At 36.4% G+C, this 14,436-nt stretch overlaps 1 protein-coding gene across 1 annotated transcript in view; it reads left to right on the top strand.

Moving 5' to 3' along the window:
* WNT6 (Wnt family member 6) overlaps positions 1-14,436 on the top strand; it is a 1,614,901-nt gene that overhangs the window by 219,295 nt on the left and 1,381,170 nt on the right. The window contains exon 2 of the mRNA XM_044075215.1: positions 9,411-9,631. Coding sequence (XP_043931150.1) covers positions 9,411-9,631 — 221 coding nt within the window. The remainder of the gene's footprint in view (positions 1-9,410; positions 9,632-14,436) is intronic.

Below are 14,436 nucleotides of genomic sequence, written 5' to 3'. Positions count from 1 at the left end.
AACCGACAGAGACATCTAATTCTGTGCACACCTCTGATGTCTGTTTGTGAGGAAAATTAAAAAGTGATCAAAGCAATTTATTTCAAACTCTTGTTGTTTGACACTTACATACTGCCTTGCCCCAGTCTATCCATATCAATGATTGTTGCCATTGCCTTTTGCTTTCATAAACATCTACCCCCAAAAAACAAGGCTGACTAATTCTGTCACATTGCTGATGTGCCATGTAAAAAAAGTGAAAGAAATGGCTCCAGTCATTAATTTTAGCTTATTATTCACAGGCATATACAGTGCCCTTAGCATAGCCAGACTGCAAAACTGCCCTCTGCTTACAACAAACTCTCCACCCATCTCTGCCCAAAGGATAGCCTCCTACCCTCTAAAGTTAGGTTACAATGAAAGTGAAACAATCATAGTAAAATATGTATATGTTTAATGTTCATAAAAAAAAAAAAGCTCAAAACCTTTAAAGACTTTCAAAAAGCTTGCTACACTTAAATTGGATCAAATACTCCATCCCCAAACCAATCATCCATATGAGTGCTAAAGATGACCAGTGCCTCTGCACACATAATACCATAAGGCAACAAATTCCACTATAATCCAGCAATATTAGGAAAAAAAATCACAATTGGTTTGTTTGTCCATGTGTTATTTTCAGCAAACAAGTTACTATTTCTTGTTGTTTCATATTTGTATCAAAAGGCATTGATCCCCACACAAGCTCCATATGCATCATCATACATGCATTTATAACATGTAACTAAATCACTTTTTACAAGTCTATATGAAATAGAAAACAACGACTGTTTATTCAATCTATTCTCGAACATAGAACATAGTATTATATTTCAGCTTGTCCTGTTCCAAGCTATAATAATGATTGCTTTATTTTGATTACCCTAACAGTCCTTTGCTTTCATCTGCAGATTCTGGCCTCCAAACAGAAAGACATTTGTGGCAGTCGTCACTGATGTCTGATTGCAAACACTGGTGAAAAAGCCACAGAAATGCTTTTATGCATGCTGCTACAGGGCACCTCCCCTTTGTTTAATGCTATAAAAATAAATACAAAAATAAAATAAATACAATTGTATTAAGCTGTTGGCTGTGACTACTGTTACCACTGTCCACTGATGTAGGTGGTTTTCTACCAAAAAAGTGAGAGGACAGATTATCAAAGTAATGTATTTCAACTTAGAGCTTTCTCAACTAGCATCTGCCCCCTTACCAAGTTATAACAGTGATCACATTAATGACATTAACTTGAAGCCTGCCATGGGCTTTGTCTGCTGACTACCTCTAAAATCAGAAAGTCAGTTCTGGTAATTATCTGTGATTCACAAAGATATCAAAAATAGTTGCAGCAAAGCATTCAATTTGCTGCTGCAGGGCTCAGGTTGCAGCACCATAGTACCCTCCACAAGTTGATTGCATTAATGTTAAGGGACCCCCCCCCCTTTGTTGACTGCCATAATAATTAATGAAATTGTATGGTGCTGACATCCATATCTACTGTTTCTCCTTCCTACATATATACCTGCTTTCTTATCGGAAATTAGAAAAAAACATACCTTTTAGAGAAAAAAACATTGCAGAAGATGTCTGCATCTGCAGCTTGTCATAGCTGGTAGTTGTTATATTTATTATGTGTAAGACACTTGACTCTTTCTCACTCTGTAACACAAATAGACTCACTCTCAGTTTTTATCAACATCTATGCAAGTGTCATATTAACACCACCATCTATGGAAGTTGTAGTTGTAGTCTGCTCCACCCTGCTACTGCAATTAGGGCTTAGAAGTAGTGGTATAACTACATCTGCAATGCATTGCAACAGCACTATAACTCTAGTGATAAACTAAACAAAAGACAGAACCTGCAGGATAAAAGTGCATTTTAAACATTGCTTTCCATTTTAAATTTGTTTTTTTACACAGTGGCAAGCCCCTTGCACCCCATGATTGCACCTACTTCCCCAAAACTTATATACACCAACTCTGACATTGCCTTAGCCTGGATTTTCTTTCTGTGCTGCTGTCAGCTTGTATAGTACCAATTATTGGTGTTTTACTGGTATATATGCAAGGGTACAATTTTATGTAACATTTTTTTTCTTTGAGGGTTATTGATGTTATTTTTGTTATAGGTTTTGTATTCTGTGGGAGGTAGGAATTATTTGAGATTGTAGTGTGATCATGTGTAATCCCTAAAATTCACATCCCTTTTGACAGATTCACCAAATGCACATCTGACTGTTTGCATTACTCCTATACATACATACACACACACACACACACACACACACACACACACACACACACACACACATATATATATATATATATATATATATATATATGTGTGTGTATATATCTATATATGTATATATATATATATATATATATATATAATATAAATATATATATATATATCTATATATATATATATATATATATATATATTATTTATTTATTTTACATTTGTTGACCAGGCTGGTCTAGCTGGATACATGTCCATTTTCAGTAGAGGCCCGGGGAGAAAAGCTCCACATAGAGATACATAATAGTACAATTACATAAAAGAAGTTATACAGTGTTAAGAAAAAATATTTAGGAAATGTAAGATAGTACAGTCAAAACGAAACCCCCCCCCCTTTTTTTTTTAATAGTATTCCAGTTCATAGGTTACAGTGATAATTTATGCATAAAATGCTTATAATTAGTGTACGTAGGATAGATTGTAAATATTTCATATGAAGACATGAAGGAAGGGAGGGAATGAGTTAGGGGGAGAAGAAATTAGCCAGGGTTAGTGCAGGTGCATAGCCAGTGATTATTGAGATGTGATTTTAGATGTTTTTTAAAAAGTAGGAGAGAAGTCTGAGCTGTGATTTTGGTCGGAAGTTTATTCCATAATTTTCCTACAGAGTTTGAGAACAAGGAGTCACCTGCTGAGTTGTTTGATTTAGTAGTGTTAATCAGTAGTTTGTTTGAGGAACGTAAATTTTTGAGGTTGTTATATGGTGTGATATGGCTAGAGAGTATAGGAGTGTTGCTAGGTTGATACAGGGTCTTGTGGGCTAAAGTAAGGTGGTAAGATTGAAGCTGGTTAGGGAATTCAAGCCATTTTAAGTGTTTAAGATTTAAGCAGTGGTGGGTTCTGAAAGGGGAGCCTGTAGCAAATCTAGCAATATTATTGTAGGAAGTTGCTAGTTTCTTGAGGTTGTTTTTGGAGATATTAGTATATATGGGAGCAGCATAGAGCAGAGTGGATAAAAGGTGAGTTCGAGCTATGGCAGACCTAGCTTCTGGTGAAAGATAGTTTTTGATGCGATAGAGGGATCCTAGTTTCTTATTAATTAATTTTATTCTATTGTTTATGTGTGTTTCAAAGTTTAGGTTGTTGTCAATTGTTATACCTAGCAATTTAGTGGTAGGGTCAGGTGAGATAAGGGTACCATTATTAGAAATAAGATTTATTTGTACAGGGGAAGACTTTTGGGTTGGGGTGAAAAGTAGCAATTTAGTTTTTTTGGGATTTAGAAGAAGGCAGCGGAAGGAGAACCATTGTTCAACAGTGTTAAAGGCTTTTTGAGTAATTGACTGAAGTTCGGTTGGTGAGGAGGCAGAGCAGATTAATGTAGAATCATCTGCGTACTGAATGCAGGTGGAGTATGGGATTTCAGATTGCAGGTCATTTATGAAGATAGAAAATAAAAGTGGGCCTAAAATAGAGCCCTGTGGAACGCCGAGGGAGATTGGGCGGTGATTGGATAGTTCATTTTGCCAGAGTACGGCCTGCTGACGATTGCCAAGGTAAGATGTAAACCATTTTAAAGATAGAGAATCCAAGGAGAGAGACTTAAGGGTGTGGAGTAGAAGTTGATGGTTGACCATATCAAAAGCTTTGGATAGATCAATGAAAACTGCAGATGATAGTCTATTGTTATTACGGTTGTTGTTGATACAGTTTGTGAATGATAGCAGGGCAGTGATAGTACTATGAAATGGTCTAAAGCCATGTTGGCAGTTGGCAACTAGGTTATTTATAAGAAGGTGATTGAGTATCTGCTTGTGAATGCATTTTTCCAAAATTTTAGCTATAGGGGATAGTAAAGCTATGGGACGATAGTTGGAGAAGTCATTGGAAATTCCACCTTTACGTAAAGGCATGATATGTGAGATTTTCCAGATTGATGGTACTTCACCTTCTTTTATAGATCTGTTTATGAGAATGGAAATAGGGTAGGCTAGGGCTTTAGCACCTTTTTGCAAGAATTCTTCTGGGAGTTTATCTGCAGATGGGGAGGTTGGATTTAACTTTTGGAGAAGGGAGGAGATGTAAGAAGTGGATACTGGTTGGGGGTGAAATTGTGGGGGTGGATTATGGGAAGATGTGGGCGAGTTAGATATATCAGGTGATAGGTGGCTAGCTAGAGTTTGAATGGTTTCTGTGAAGAAAGAGTTGAAGGCATTGGCAGTTTCTTTTGGATTATTGGGGTTAGATCCTTGGGGACTGGGTGTGATTGATTGGCCTGGGTAGAGAAGATTATTAATACTAGCCCAGAATTTTTAGGTTGTCTGGTAGAGGATTGTTGTAATTGTAGATAGTAATTCTTTTTATCTAGCAGGATGGCTCTTTTAGTACTGTTTCTGTGTTCTCTAAAGGTTTGATGGTCTGACGGATTCTTGGAAGTCCGCCATTTTGCCCAATATTTATTTCTAAGTAGGATTTTCTGTTTAGTAGTAATAGTAAGCCATGGGGCTGGTTTAGCTATGATTCTGATAGAACGGGTTGGAGCATGATGATCCAAGATAGCCAAGAATGTAGAATTAAAGTATTCCACGGCATTGTTGAGAGGGAGAATTTTTATCAGAGACCAATTACATTGATTAAGTTCTGCTTAGAAAAGTTCTAGGTTGAAATGCTTTTTTGAGCGTATTGTTCGGAAAGTGTTTGGGAATGTTATGTTGGTTTTATGTCTAATAATATATGTCAGACAATGGTCACTAAGGTCATCAGGAAGGATGCCTGTTGTGTAGGTTTGCTGTGGGGTATTAGTTAGTATCCAGTCTAAGGTGGTTGCCTTGTTATTGATTTTATTGGTTCTGGTATGGTGATTAATTAGTTGTGAGTAGCCATACAGGTTAATGTGGGTGGTGGGATTTATATTTGTGCAAGAGTTCCAGTCAATGTTAAAGTCCCCAAGAATAATGGTTTCTTGTGGGATATTACTAGTGAGCCAGCTAAGAATGTCTTCTAATATATTGCAGTTGTTCCCAGGGGGGAGATAGACACAGATGATATTTATGGCTTTACTAATATTTAGCTGCAGTTTGGAGATTATTATTTCTGCACTAGCATTAGTAGGTAAGTTAAGGTTAAGTGTACTGACTTGTAGCTCAGTTTTATAGAGGATTGCTACTCCGCCTCCTTTTTTGGAAGTACGGTCGAGTCTAATAATATTATAGCCAGGTGGGGAGATTTCATTGTCTTTAATGGAAGGGTTTAGCCATGTTTCTGATAAACATAGGATATCAAATGGCTGAGTCTGTAAGAGAGCATGGAGTTGAGTAACTTTGTTGCATATGCTGCGTATGTTCAGGTGAGCAATAGAGAGTGAGTTGGTAGGTTTGGTTATATGTGTGTGTGTGTGTGTGTGTGTGTGTGTGTGTGTGTATATATATATATATATATATATATATATATATATATATATATATATATATACATATATACATATATGGATTCACTTTATAATCCTGAAATACCGAAATATTGAATTTCAGTATCTGGAGACTACAAAGCCAAAATCTCTAAAACCCAAAACCTGTAAAGCCTGACTTTTCACATGCACACTCCACCACACAAACAAGCACACATACACCTTCCTCCCGACATTAAAACAAACCAACAAAACACACACAAATAGAACAGACTAAACACATGCGTCTACCCTACATATAAGTAGGGGAGCAAGCCCCCCTGCACCCCTCATGTTGGGGGGGCCGCACTCCCCACCCCCCATGACTTATATATACTAACTGTGAGGTTGCACTAAAACCACAGACACACAAAACCCACCACTACACATTCTACACTCCCCTTGCACAAACATGCATCACATATGTACAAATACCACCACTCTCAACACTTACACACTCACACTCTTACCTACCCTGACCCACACCTAAAAACTCCAAACACACTCTCACACACTAAAATCCCTATCCAATACCATTACAAAAACATCACTTACCTGAATCGCCAGCTGTATCCACATACCACACCTCACATCACAAACACAGGCAATCCCACGTCACGTACGCACCACCACAACCGCGGATTCGACATTTCAACATTCAGTATTCTGCTGTTTTGATACTTTGGACTCAAGCAACTGAATTTTGATATTTCGGTTGTTCAAGATTCTAAAGTATAACCACACACACACATATATATATATATATATATATATATATATATATATATATGTATGTATATATATATATATATATATATATATATATATATATATATATGTATGTATATATATGGACACACACACACAGACACAAAACAATGCATGTGTTTTATTTGTTTATTTTAATTATATATTGTAACGCCATGGGTATGAGTATGGGTATTGCATCTTTAAGGGTCTTTAAAATGTCCACACTAAGTCAGAATGATAATTGAATGTTGAATGTATTGTCATTAATGAGAACTAAATTGCCATTTCTGTAATATATAAAGAAAAGCAGCAACCCTGGAAGTGAGTTGCGCATTTGAGGATTCATAGGTCAGTACGTTCATAGGTGTATACTTGGCTGAAAACCACTAGGGCCTTTAAAATTCTAGTCATGCAGCCCTAATGTGTCCGACAGGTTTTATGTTTTAGATGTTTATATAGGGGTGATTGTTGGTTATGACATACTTTACTGACTACCTCTGTCCTTCAGAGACATAGGTACCAAACAAAAGGTGAATTTTCAATTTTCCATCCAGTGTTCCAAGTTACACTTAAATGGGGTTAGAGATTGTCTTTGTTTTACATGGATAGGGAGCCTGTTGAGAAAGGTAATTTTCTGAGATACATATCTGTCTCTCCAACATGTTCTCTTTACATTATAAGCAAAATTAATTTTTTTCAGATGTAGTAGTTCTGATGCTGTTTGTTTTGCAGATGTGCATTAGGTTCATTACAGTGGGCACCAGGGATCCCTTGCATGGCAGGCATGAATTAAGTCTCAGTAGTCTACAGAAAAATGATTACAGAAACAGGGCTTGGAGGTGATCCACATTGGGCATTGTATTTATGCCCTGTATTCTTTTTGTAAGGAACCTTTGTGGATGTTCCATTTGCTGCATGTGTCTGGTCAGGTGCATACCCAACGGAATGTAATACTCAATGATGAGGCTGATGGGGGTTGAATATACTGATACAGTGATTTTCCTGGACCTAGATGCCATGGACTTACTTATAAGTTGAGCAACATAGAAGGATGTCCTTACTACCTTGGATGAATGTTGATCGAAGGCCAGGTTACTGTCTACATGTGTTCCGAGATCCCTGATTAGTAGGTCAACTCTTAGGGGTATATATTTGATGATGTTGTTTCCTGGGGTGGTCATCGTAAGCCATGGCTTTGGCAACAGTCATTTGGCTGTGCTAGACCCTTTTATAAGATGTTATTTTCTTGGAGACGGGGGATTCTATGACTGCTCCCAGTTTGCAATTATCTGCAAAATTACTTGGTCAGCCAGAGGCCTTTGACATTGGCCTTGACATCAGTGAAGTAGATGCCAAATAGGAGCAGGACCATCACAGAACCTTGGGGGGACTCCATGGTTGACTGGTATCTTTGAGGAGGTGGTCTCACCAGTCTTAACTTCCTGAGTCCATCTGTGAGCCAGCTGGCTATTCAGCATGTTGTACAAGAGCTTATGTCTAATTCCACAAGTTTGTTAATAATGCCAGAGTGGGGTATTGTATTTAAATGCCTTAGCCAGGTCAAGGTAGGCAGTATGCACTGTTTTACCCTCATCCTCCATTGCCATGAAGTTCACCAGGTTCAGTAGGCAGACTGGGATGGGTCCAGTGTGAGAAGGTCTCCTACATTTTAGTTGATCATTTCCATGGTAACTTTTTCCATGGCTTTGATGTAAGACTAGTCAGACTAATGGGTCTGCACTTTCTTGGATTTGTTGATAGTCTGCCTCTATGAAGGGGGATTATTGTTGCAGTCTTCCATGCCAAGAAGCCTGTTTCAGTCTACAGTTGAATAGTAACTCCAGTGACCCCGATAGGTCATATTTTAGATTACTCATAAAGATCCAAGAAGTTCACAAGCCCCATCAGGGCTTGTTGTGGAGGTGACCTTAACTAAACTAGTTGAAAGATTATTTGTTGTTGACAGAAGCTGTTGAAAAGTCACTTGGAATAAATGTTGAGAGTAAGGGATTCTGATGATTTATTAGCTTACTTTTGGCAATATGGCTATGCTTGGAGAAGAAACAGTCCTGCTTAGTTAAAATAACGTCTACGAGTACAATTTTCAGACAGCTTAAGGCAAACATACTTACAGTAAAGGATAAGTTTATTGCATATTGTGGACTCTAGGCTTTTGCCACAGAAAGAGTGCTCATTGTGGTTTGAAGTGTGCATACTGCGTTATCCTGTGCCCTGCATTTCAGCCATCTGAAATCATTCCCCTGTGGATTAGTGCAGTGCTTCAGTAAGCAAATCGAGTAGCTAACAAACAATCAAACACACTCACACATACACAGAAACAAACTAACAAATAAGTAAACCTACAAACAAACAAATAAATGCCTGTTCAAAATATCATGTTATCAAGTTATGATTTACAAGTCAGCTGCCAGATTTTGGGAATATAACTGAAACCAGTTATCATGACATACGTATATCAACGTGCTAACAGCACATAGGCTTGACAAACTGTGATGATGTGCCTGAAGTTAAACAGTTTTGTTTATCTTTGAGTGCATGTGTGTATGTATGTATATATTTAAAGATTTTTTTTTGCATCTAGATTGCTGAATTGACCCTGTTTTGTAAGTTTTCTAAAGACTTGCCTGAACTAGCAATATAGCTTTAAGTATAGTATTGCAAATATGCATACAGTTACATTATGCTGTCATTAAACTTTTTCACAGCCACAACTCATGTTGGAGTATATTGAAATGTAAGATGATTTATGTTACAAAAAAATAATTTCTTAAGATTTAACAAGAGCCAGCAGCTGCTTGGCATAATTTATGGTAACATGTTGATAGCTTATGATTTAAGTTTTGACACTTTGCAGTACAAAGTGTTTTGATTTTTAAATGTCAGACGTCTTGTTGATGTCATCTTCTCATGTTTACTGTCTGTTTCTCAACAGGGCAGTGGGAAGCCCCCTTGTAATGGACCCTAACAGTATATGCAGGAAGACAAAGCGCTTAGCAGGGAGGCAGGCAGAACTGTGTCAGACAGAGCCTGAAATCATTAATGAGGTAGCCAAAGGCGCCAAACTTGGAGTACGCGAGTGCCAGTACCAGTTTAGGTATCGAAGGTGGAACTGTACAAGCCACAACAAGTATTTTGGGAAAATTCTACAGCAAGGTATGTCATTCTTTTCCTTTGTTCTGAGCAGTCTTCAGCTTCAGGTCATTCTTAAGAGTGGGTTTGATAAGTTTAATTTGTGTAACTCTCGTTAGACTAATTTGATGTCTAAAGTAAAGGCATTAAATGAAGGAAGATACAGCATCTATATTTTTGTGCCACTGCGCATGGCAGAAATTGCATAAAATATTATCAAGTATTCTCAAAGAAATATAGTCTGTCTTAAAACATATTTGTATATGACATTGCTTTCTTAGTTTTCTAAACAATATGCATGATTATCAGCATTTGGTAAACTTTAATCTGTTATATAATTTCCTCAGTATAATGCTAGATTATAACACTTAGTATCAACAAACATTAACGTGATTGCTGGATCCCAGCTACTGGCTTTTCTTCTGTTTTTATACTTTCAACATAAGAAATGTGACAAGTTTCTGTTCAGCAACATTTTTTATTATCAAGGAAGTTAAAAGAAAAGTTCTACCATTTCTAAGAAATATCATAGAGAACAGAAATTAGAAAGATGCAGAATTTAAGCATCTTAGTAAAACAGTTATCAAGCTAGTATGCTATACAAAACAAGATTCCCATGGACAATAATGAGAAGAACTTGACTGACTACGAAAATACAGAGAAAGAACCCAAACTGACATAAAATTTAATTATGCAAATTCATGCATGCTTCACATTTCAAACAAAATTAAGTCACAGAAACAATGTTTCTGCAAGGGAGGGGAGAGTCTCTCCAATACCCCCAGAGTACAGCTACATAATGATTCTAACTCCAAAAGAATAAACCCTGAAGAAGAGGGCATTTCTTTTTCCACAGGTTTCTGAGAGCTTAGTGTTAAAAAGTTGTAAATCTATTTCTTTTCTAATTTAGGCTTTCCACTTTTTTTCAGTTTTTCATTTTTAGTGATTTTTTTTTAGATTGTCGGTGGATTCTACTTTAATGGTTATCATCTGTAAGTTTGACGCTCAAAGTCTTTCTTGTTGAAATTCTGTAGTTTGTTTTTGCCCCTGTACATATTGCTGAGTAACCCTCCTCCTTTAAATATGATTGTGCCTGATCTTCAGGCCTGTGAATATGTTGACTTTTGCAATTTTTTTAGCAGCTGAGAATAATGTTTGAATAATGCATTATTTGTGATTACGTCTCATGTTTTAAATCCAAGTTTAAGTTGAAATAATATCAGTGCATAGCTTTTTAGTTCTAATGTGTATTTCTTATTTAACTTCTCTTTATGTCTGGTACCTATGCATTCAGAATTGCCATTTAGCTGAAACACCTGATGTCCTTAAAGGGTAATTTGCATATATCCCATGTTGCCTCTAATACAAGATGTTTAAGGAATCAGAGAGTAGAAAGTGTAGCTTTGCTAGATTTTTCTTTTTGTTTTTTAACTATGTCTGGTATCTATGGAAAAGAGAGGTGTGGCACCCCAACAGGAAACAAAATAAGAAGGCTGTTGTGGTTCATTTCAGATATTGCTATGCAATATTCTTCATAGGTCGTGTAGGAAGTGCAAAGATTAAACAATTTTCTCAACCAGTGGTTATTGTAACATATGTAGCTGACTTGAATTTTTCTTTGGTGCTGTCTAAAAATGCATAGACATTTCTCAGAATACCTGCCCAGCTACAAAACACAACAAAAATAAGTAAATAATGTGAGATATTGTAAATGGCATGATAGTGTAAAATGAAAATAACAGTTTTGTTCTGTGACAGGATCTCAGAAGACATAATAGCTACAGTAAAGTCTTGATGTAAAGAAACAGAAAGTAAGAATCTGAGGTGGTGATTATGTGCTGCTTTGGCAGACTGCATAAAGCTATCATTTATATGATCTCATGGAAATGCAACATTTCAATGTATGGGAATGGTCTGCATTACGTATTCACTGTTGCTTTAACTCAAATAAATTGTATAAACTCTATGTCAAATTCTTATTGTTAGTGCATCTCCATCTGGTCTCTGTCATTGTAATAAAATAATTTAGAGGTACATTAAAACTACTTAAGCAATAACCAACAACATGTGGTATATTGAAGATGTACCCATGGTTGGCGTGGTTTAATCACAAAAGCAAAGCCCAAGTGATTAAATAAAGCCAGCTATGGGTAAATTTCAGTATACCACAACCACGGAGTCAGTTATTGCTATTATACAATGACATTATTTAAGAAAAAAGCCTTACTTTTCTTAAATAATGTCTTTGTATAATGGTGCCGTACTGTCCTTCCATGGCTGTTTGTATCCTGGTGCCTTGTTTTGATGTACTGCTCATGTGTATGGGACTTGCCTTCCCATGCATACCCAGTACATCAATGCTTTGAAAAGGAAGCAATGGAGAAAATAAAGTCTCCGTTGCTCCATTTTTCTTTTGTTTTGTTTTCTTTTTTTTTTCTTTTATTTTAAAAAAGTTTCGGCTACTTTAGGGGTAAGGGAGAGAGAGAGAGACAGAATGGAGGAAGTGCAAAGAAAATCAGGTACATGTCTTTAGTTTTAAATAACGTACCTGATTTTCTTTGTATTTCCTCCATGCTGCCTCTCTGGCATGTTCGGAGTCAAGACTATAGATTTTTTTTTACTTTTTGTTAAAAAATAAATAAATAAATAAATAAAAGTTATGGAATATATGAACAGAAAGAAGTCCAGGGGATTGGACCTTTTTCCGTTGGTATATTCTGGGATTTACAACGGGCACGCTGGTTGGACTGGCTAATCAGCGTGCTCATTTTCAAATATTAATGGGTAGTCATATAATTGTGTATAATCCATGTAAACAATACATGCATATATGGATGTTTTAGTTTAAAGTAATTGTTTTTAAAATCATGTTTAACAATGTTTGTCTACCGTTCATGAGAAAATATGATAGTACAAATCAGAGGATTTAATGCCATTAAAAGTGCTGAAGTATCAGTTAGCAATGAGAGTGGTTTGTTCCTGCCAGGGGTGCCTCCTTGAAATTTATAGCCATAATGAAATATTTTTGAAGTGGCTTATAAGCAGGAATTGAATGGCTCTTATGGATGCCTTCCTTGCATCCAGTACACTTGTAGAAATTCAATTTAAAGCAAGGAGGAGGTTTGGGAGGAAAGTTGCTACTCACTGTTTGGAAGTATAAGATCTGACTAAGGGGCAGACGACATACTGAGATGCTATATCATGTATAACAGCAGCATTAAAGATGGCTGCTGATTCACTTCTGTTTGAACTATTGTTCTCATCTACAATAGTTTGAAATAGCATTTGGATACAAAATATGCAAGTCATTGCAAAATAGACACTATTGTTACATCAATAAATGATGGCAAAATTCTTTAGAACAGTCTATAGAAATATACTTGCCTGGTACTTTAGTGATGTGCTCTTCCTTTTTGTCAACAAATAAAGCATCATCATGTAATAAAAATGCCATAAGTTATGATTCCACAGTAGATGGTTCACTGCACAATAAAACCCCATCATTGCAGCCCTTCAGCCAGGAGAAGTCAAACTGCAACACTGACATGTTTGTGTCTGTCAGAGTTTAATATGTTTGCACTACATACCTCATTCCAAATGGAATATATTGTCATTATAGCACAATAATTATAATGTAATGATCAACCTGTTATTGAGCACAGGGCTGCATTTTTTGAATAAGCTGACAGAACTTGAAAGTAAACAATGATTCTTTGGTGTATATAGAGCAATTTGCACTGTTTGAAACAGTTGCAAGAACTGTTGGCATAGTCTGTTTCCCAATACAGTTAACCTCTCTTTGGTCAAAATGGAAATGTCTGAACTGTTTGTACTTGATAATCCATACATTAAATATATTGCTAGAGAAGCCCAATAATAGACCAGGTAGGGCGGACATATTTTAAAACTAAAGACTAAAACTGAAAAAAAAAAACTAATATATACAGGTTTGTTGCTGGCTCAGCAAGCACCCAGGGCCACTCACAAATCTGGTGCCCCTCAATTCTTATGTTGAGGAAAAATAAGGTCCAGTCTTCAGTCTAGTGATTCTCAACTATACCTAAGGAGTGAAAAAGCAAAATGTCCATTTCACACCTCAACAAGAGTAGCAAAAAAAAGAGGAGGTTCATTCTCCGATCTGGCATTCCTCACGTCTTTTAAGGAGTGCCAGGATCTATGCACTCCCCAGCTATAGAAGCAAAGAAAAAAGTCCTCTAACAGGAAAAAACTATAGCAATAACATTCTCATAAAATAATAAAATAACATATTATTTATATAACTGTTAACATTCTCATAAAGAAATAGAAAACTTATTGTTCAGAAACTCACCAAACAATTTCTTCCAAAGTGATCATGCTTATGACTTATTATCCTTGTAATAATCCCATTTTTATCAATGTTTGTGTGTGTGTGTGTGTGTGTGTGTGTGTGTGTGTGTGTGTGTGTGTGTGTGTGTGTGTGTGTGTGTGAGTTTTGTATTTTGTCGAAATGCTAGGTGGTCAACATCTATTTAATATTCCACATTTAGTCAACAAATGCACTAGATTAGCAATCCCCAGGTAGGGGAATATTCTATTTCCCCTTGGACTGTGCAATCTCAGAGCTGAGATATATAATTAGCAGGGGATGGGGGAGGGGGGTAAAAAACAATGTTATTTGTTGTTTTTTTGTTTTTGTTTTTGTTTCTGAAAGTTGCATGCATTGCGGTTCTTTCTCAGCACATGCATGATAACATATCAACATTTGTGTTGCCAACCTTTTGTGGTTAATGTTCTTGCCATCAATCTTATTTATTTGTCAACTAAAGTGAATATACCATTATATAAAA

The sequence above is a fragment of the Protopterus annectens genome, chromosome 6.part0 (genome assembly GCF_019279795.1).
Source record: "Protopterus annectens isolate FY-2018-M chromosome 6.part0, PAN1.0, whole genome shotgun sequence".
In the NCBI taxonomy this organism is placed as follows: domain Eukaryota; kingdom Metazoa; phylum Chordata; order Ceratodontiformes; family Protopteridae; genus Protopterus; species Protopterus annectens.
Note: the sequence above shows the minus strand (reverse complement) of the source record. Positions and strands in the feature narration are given on the sequence as shown.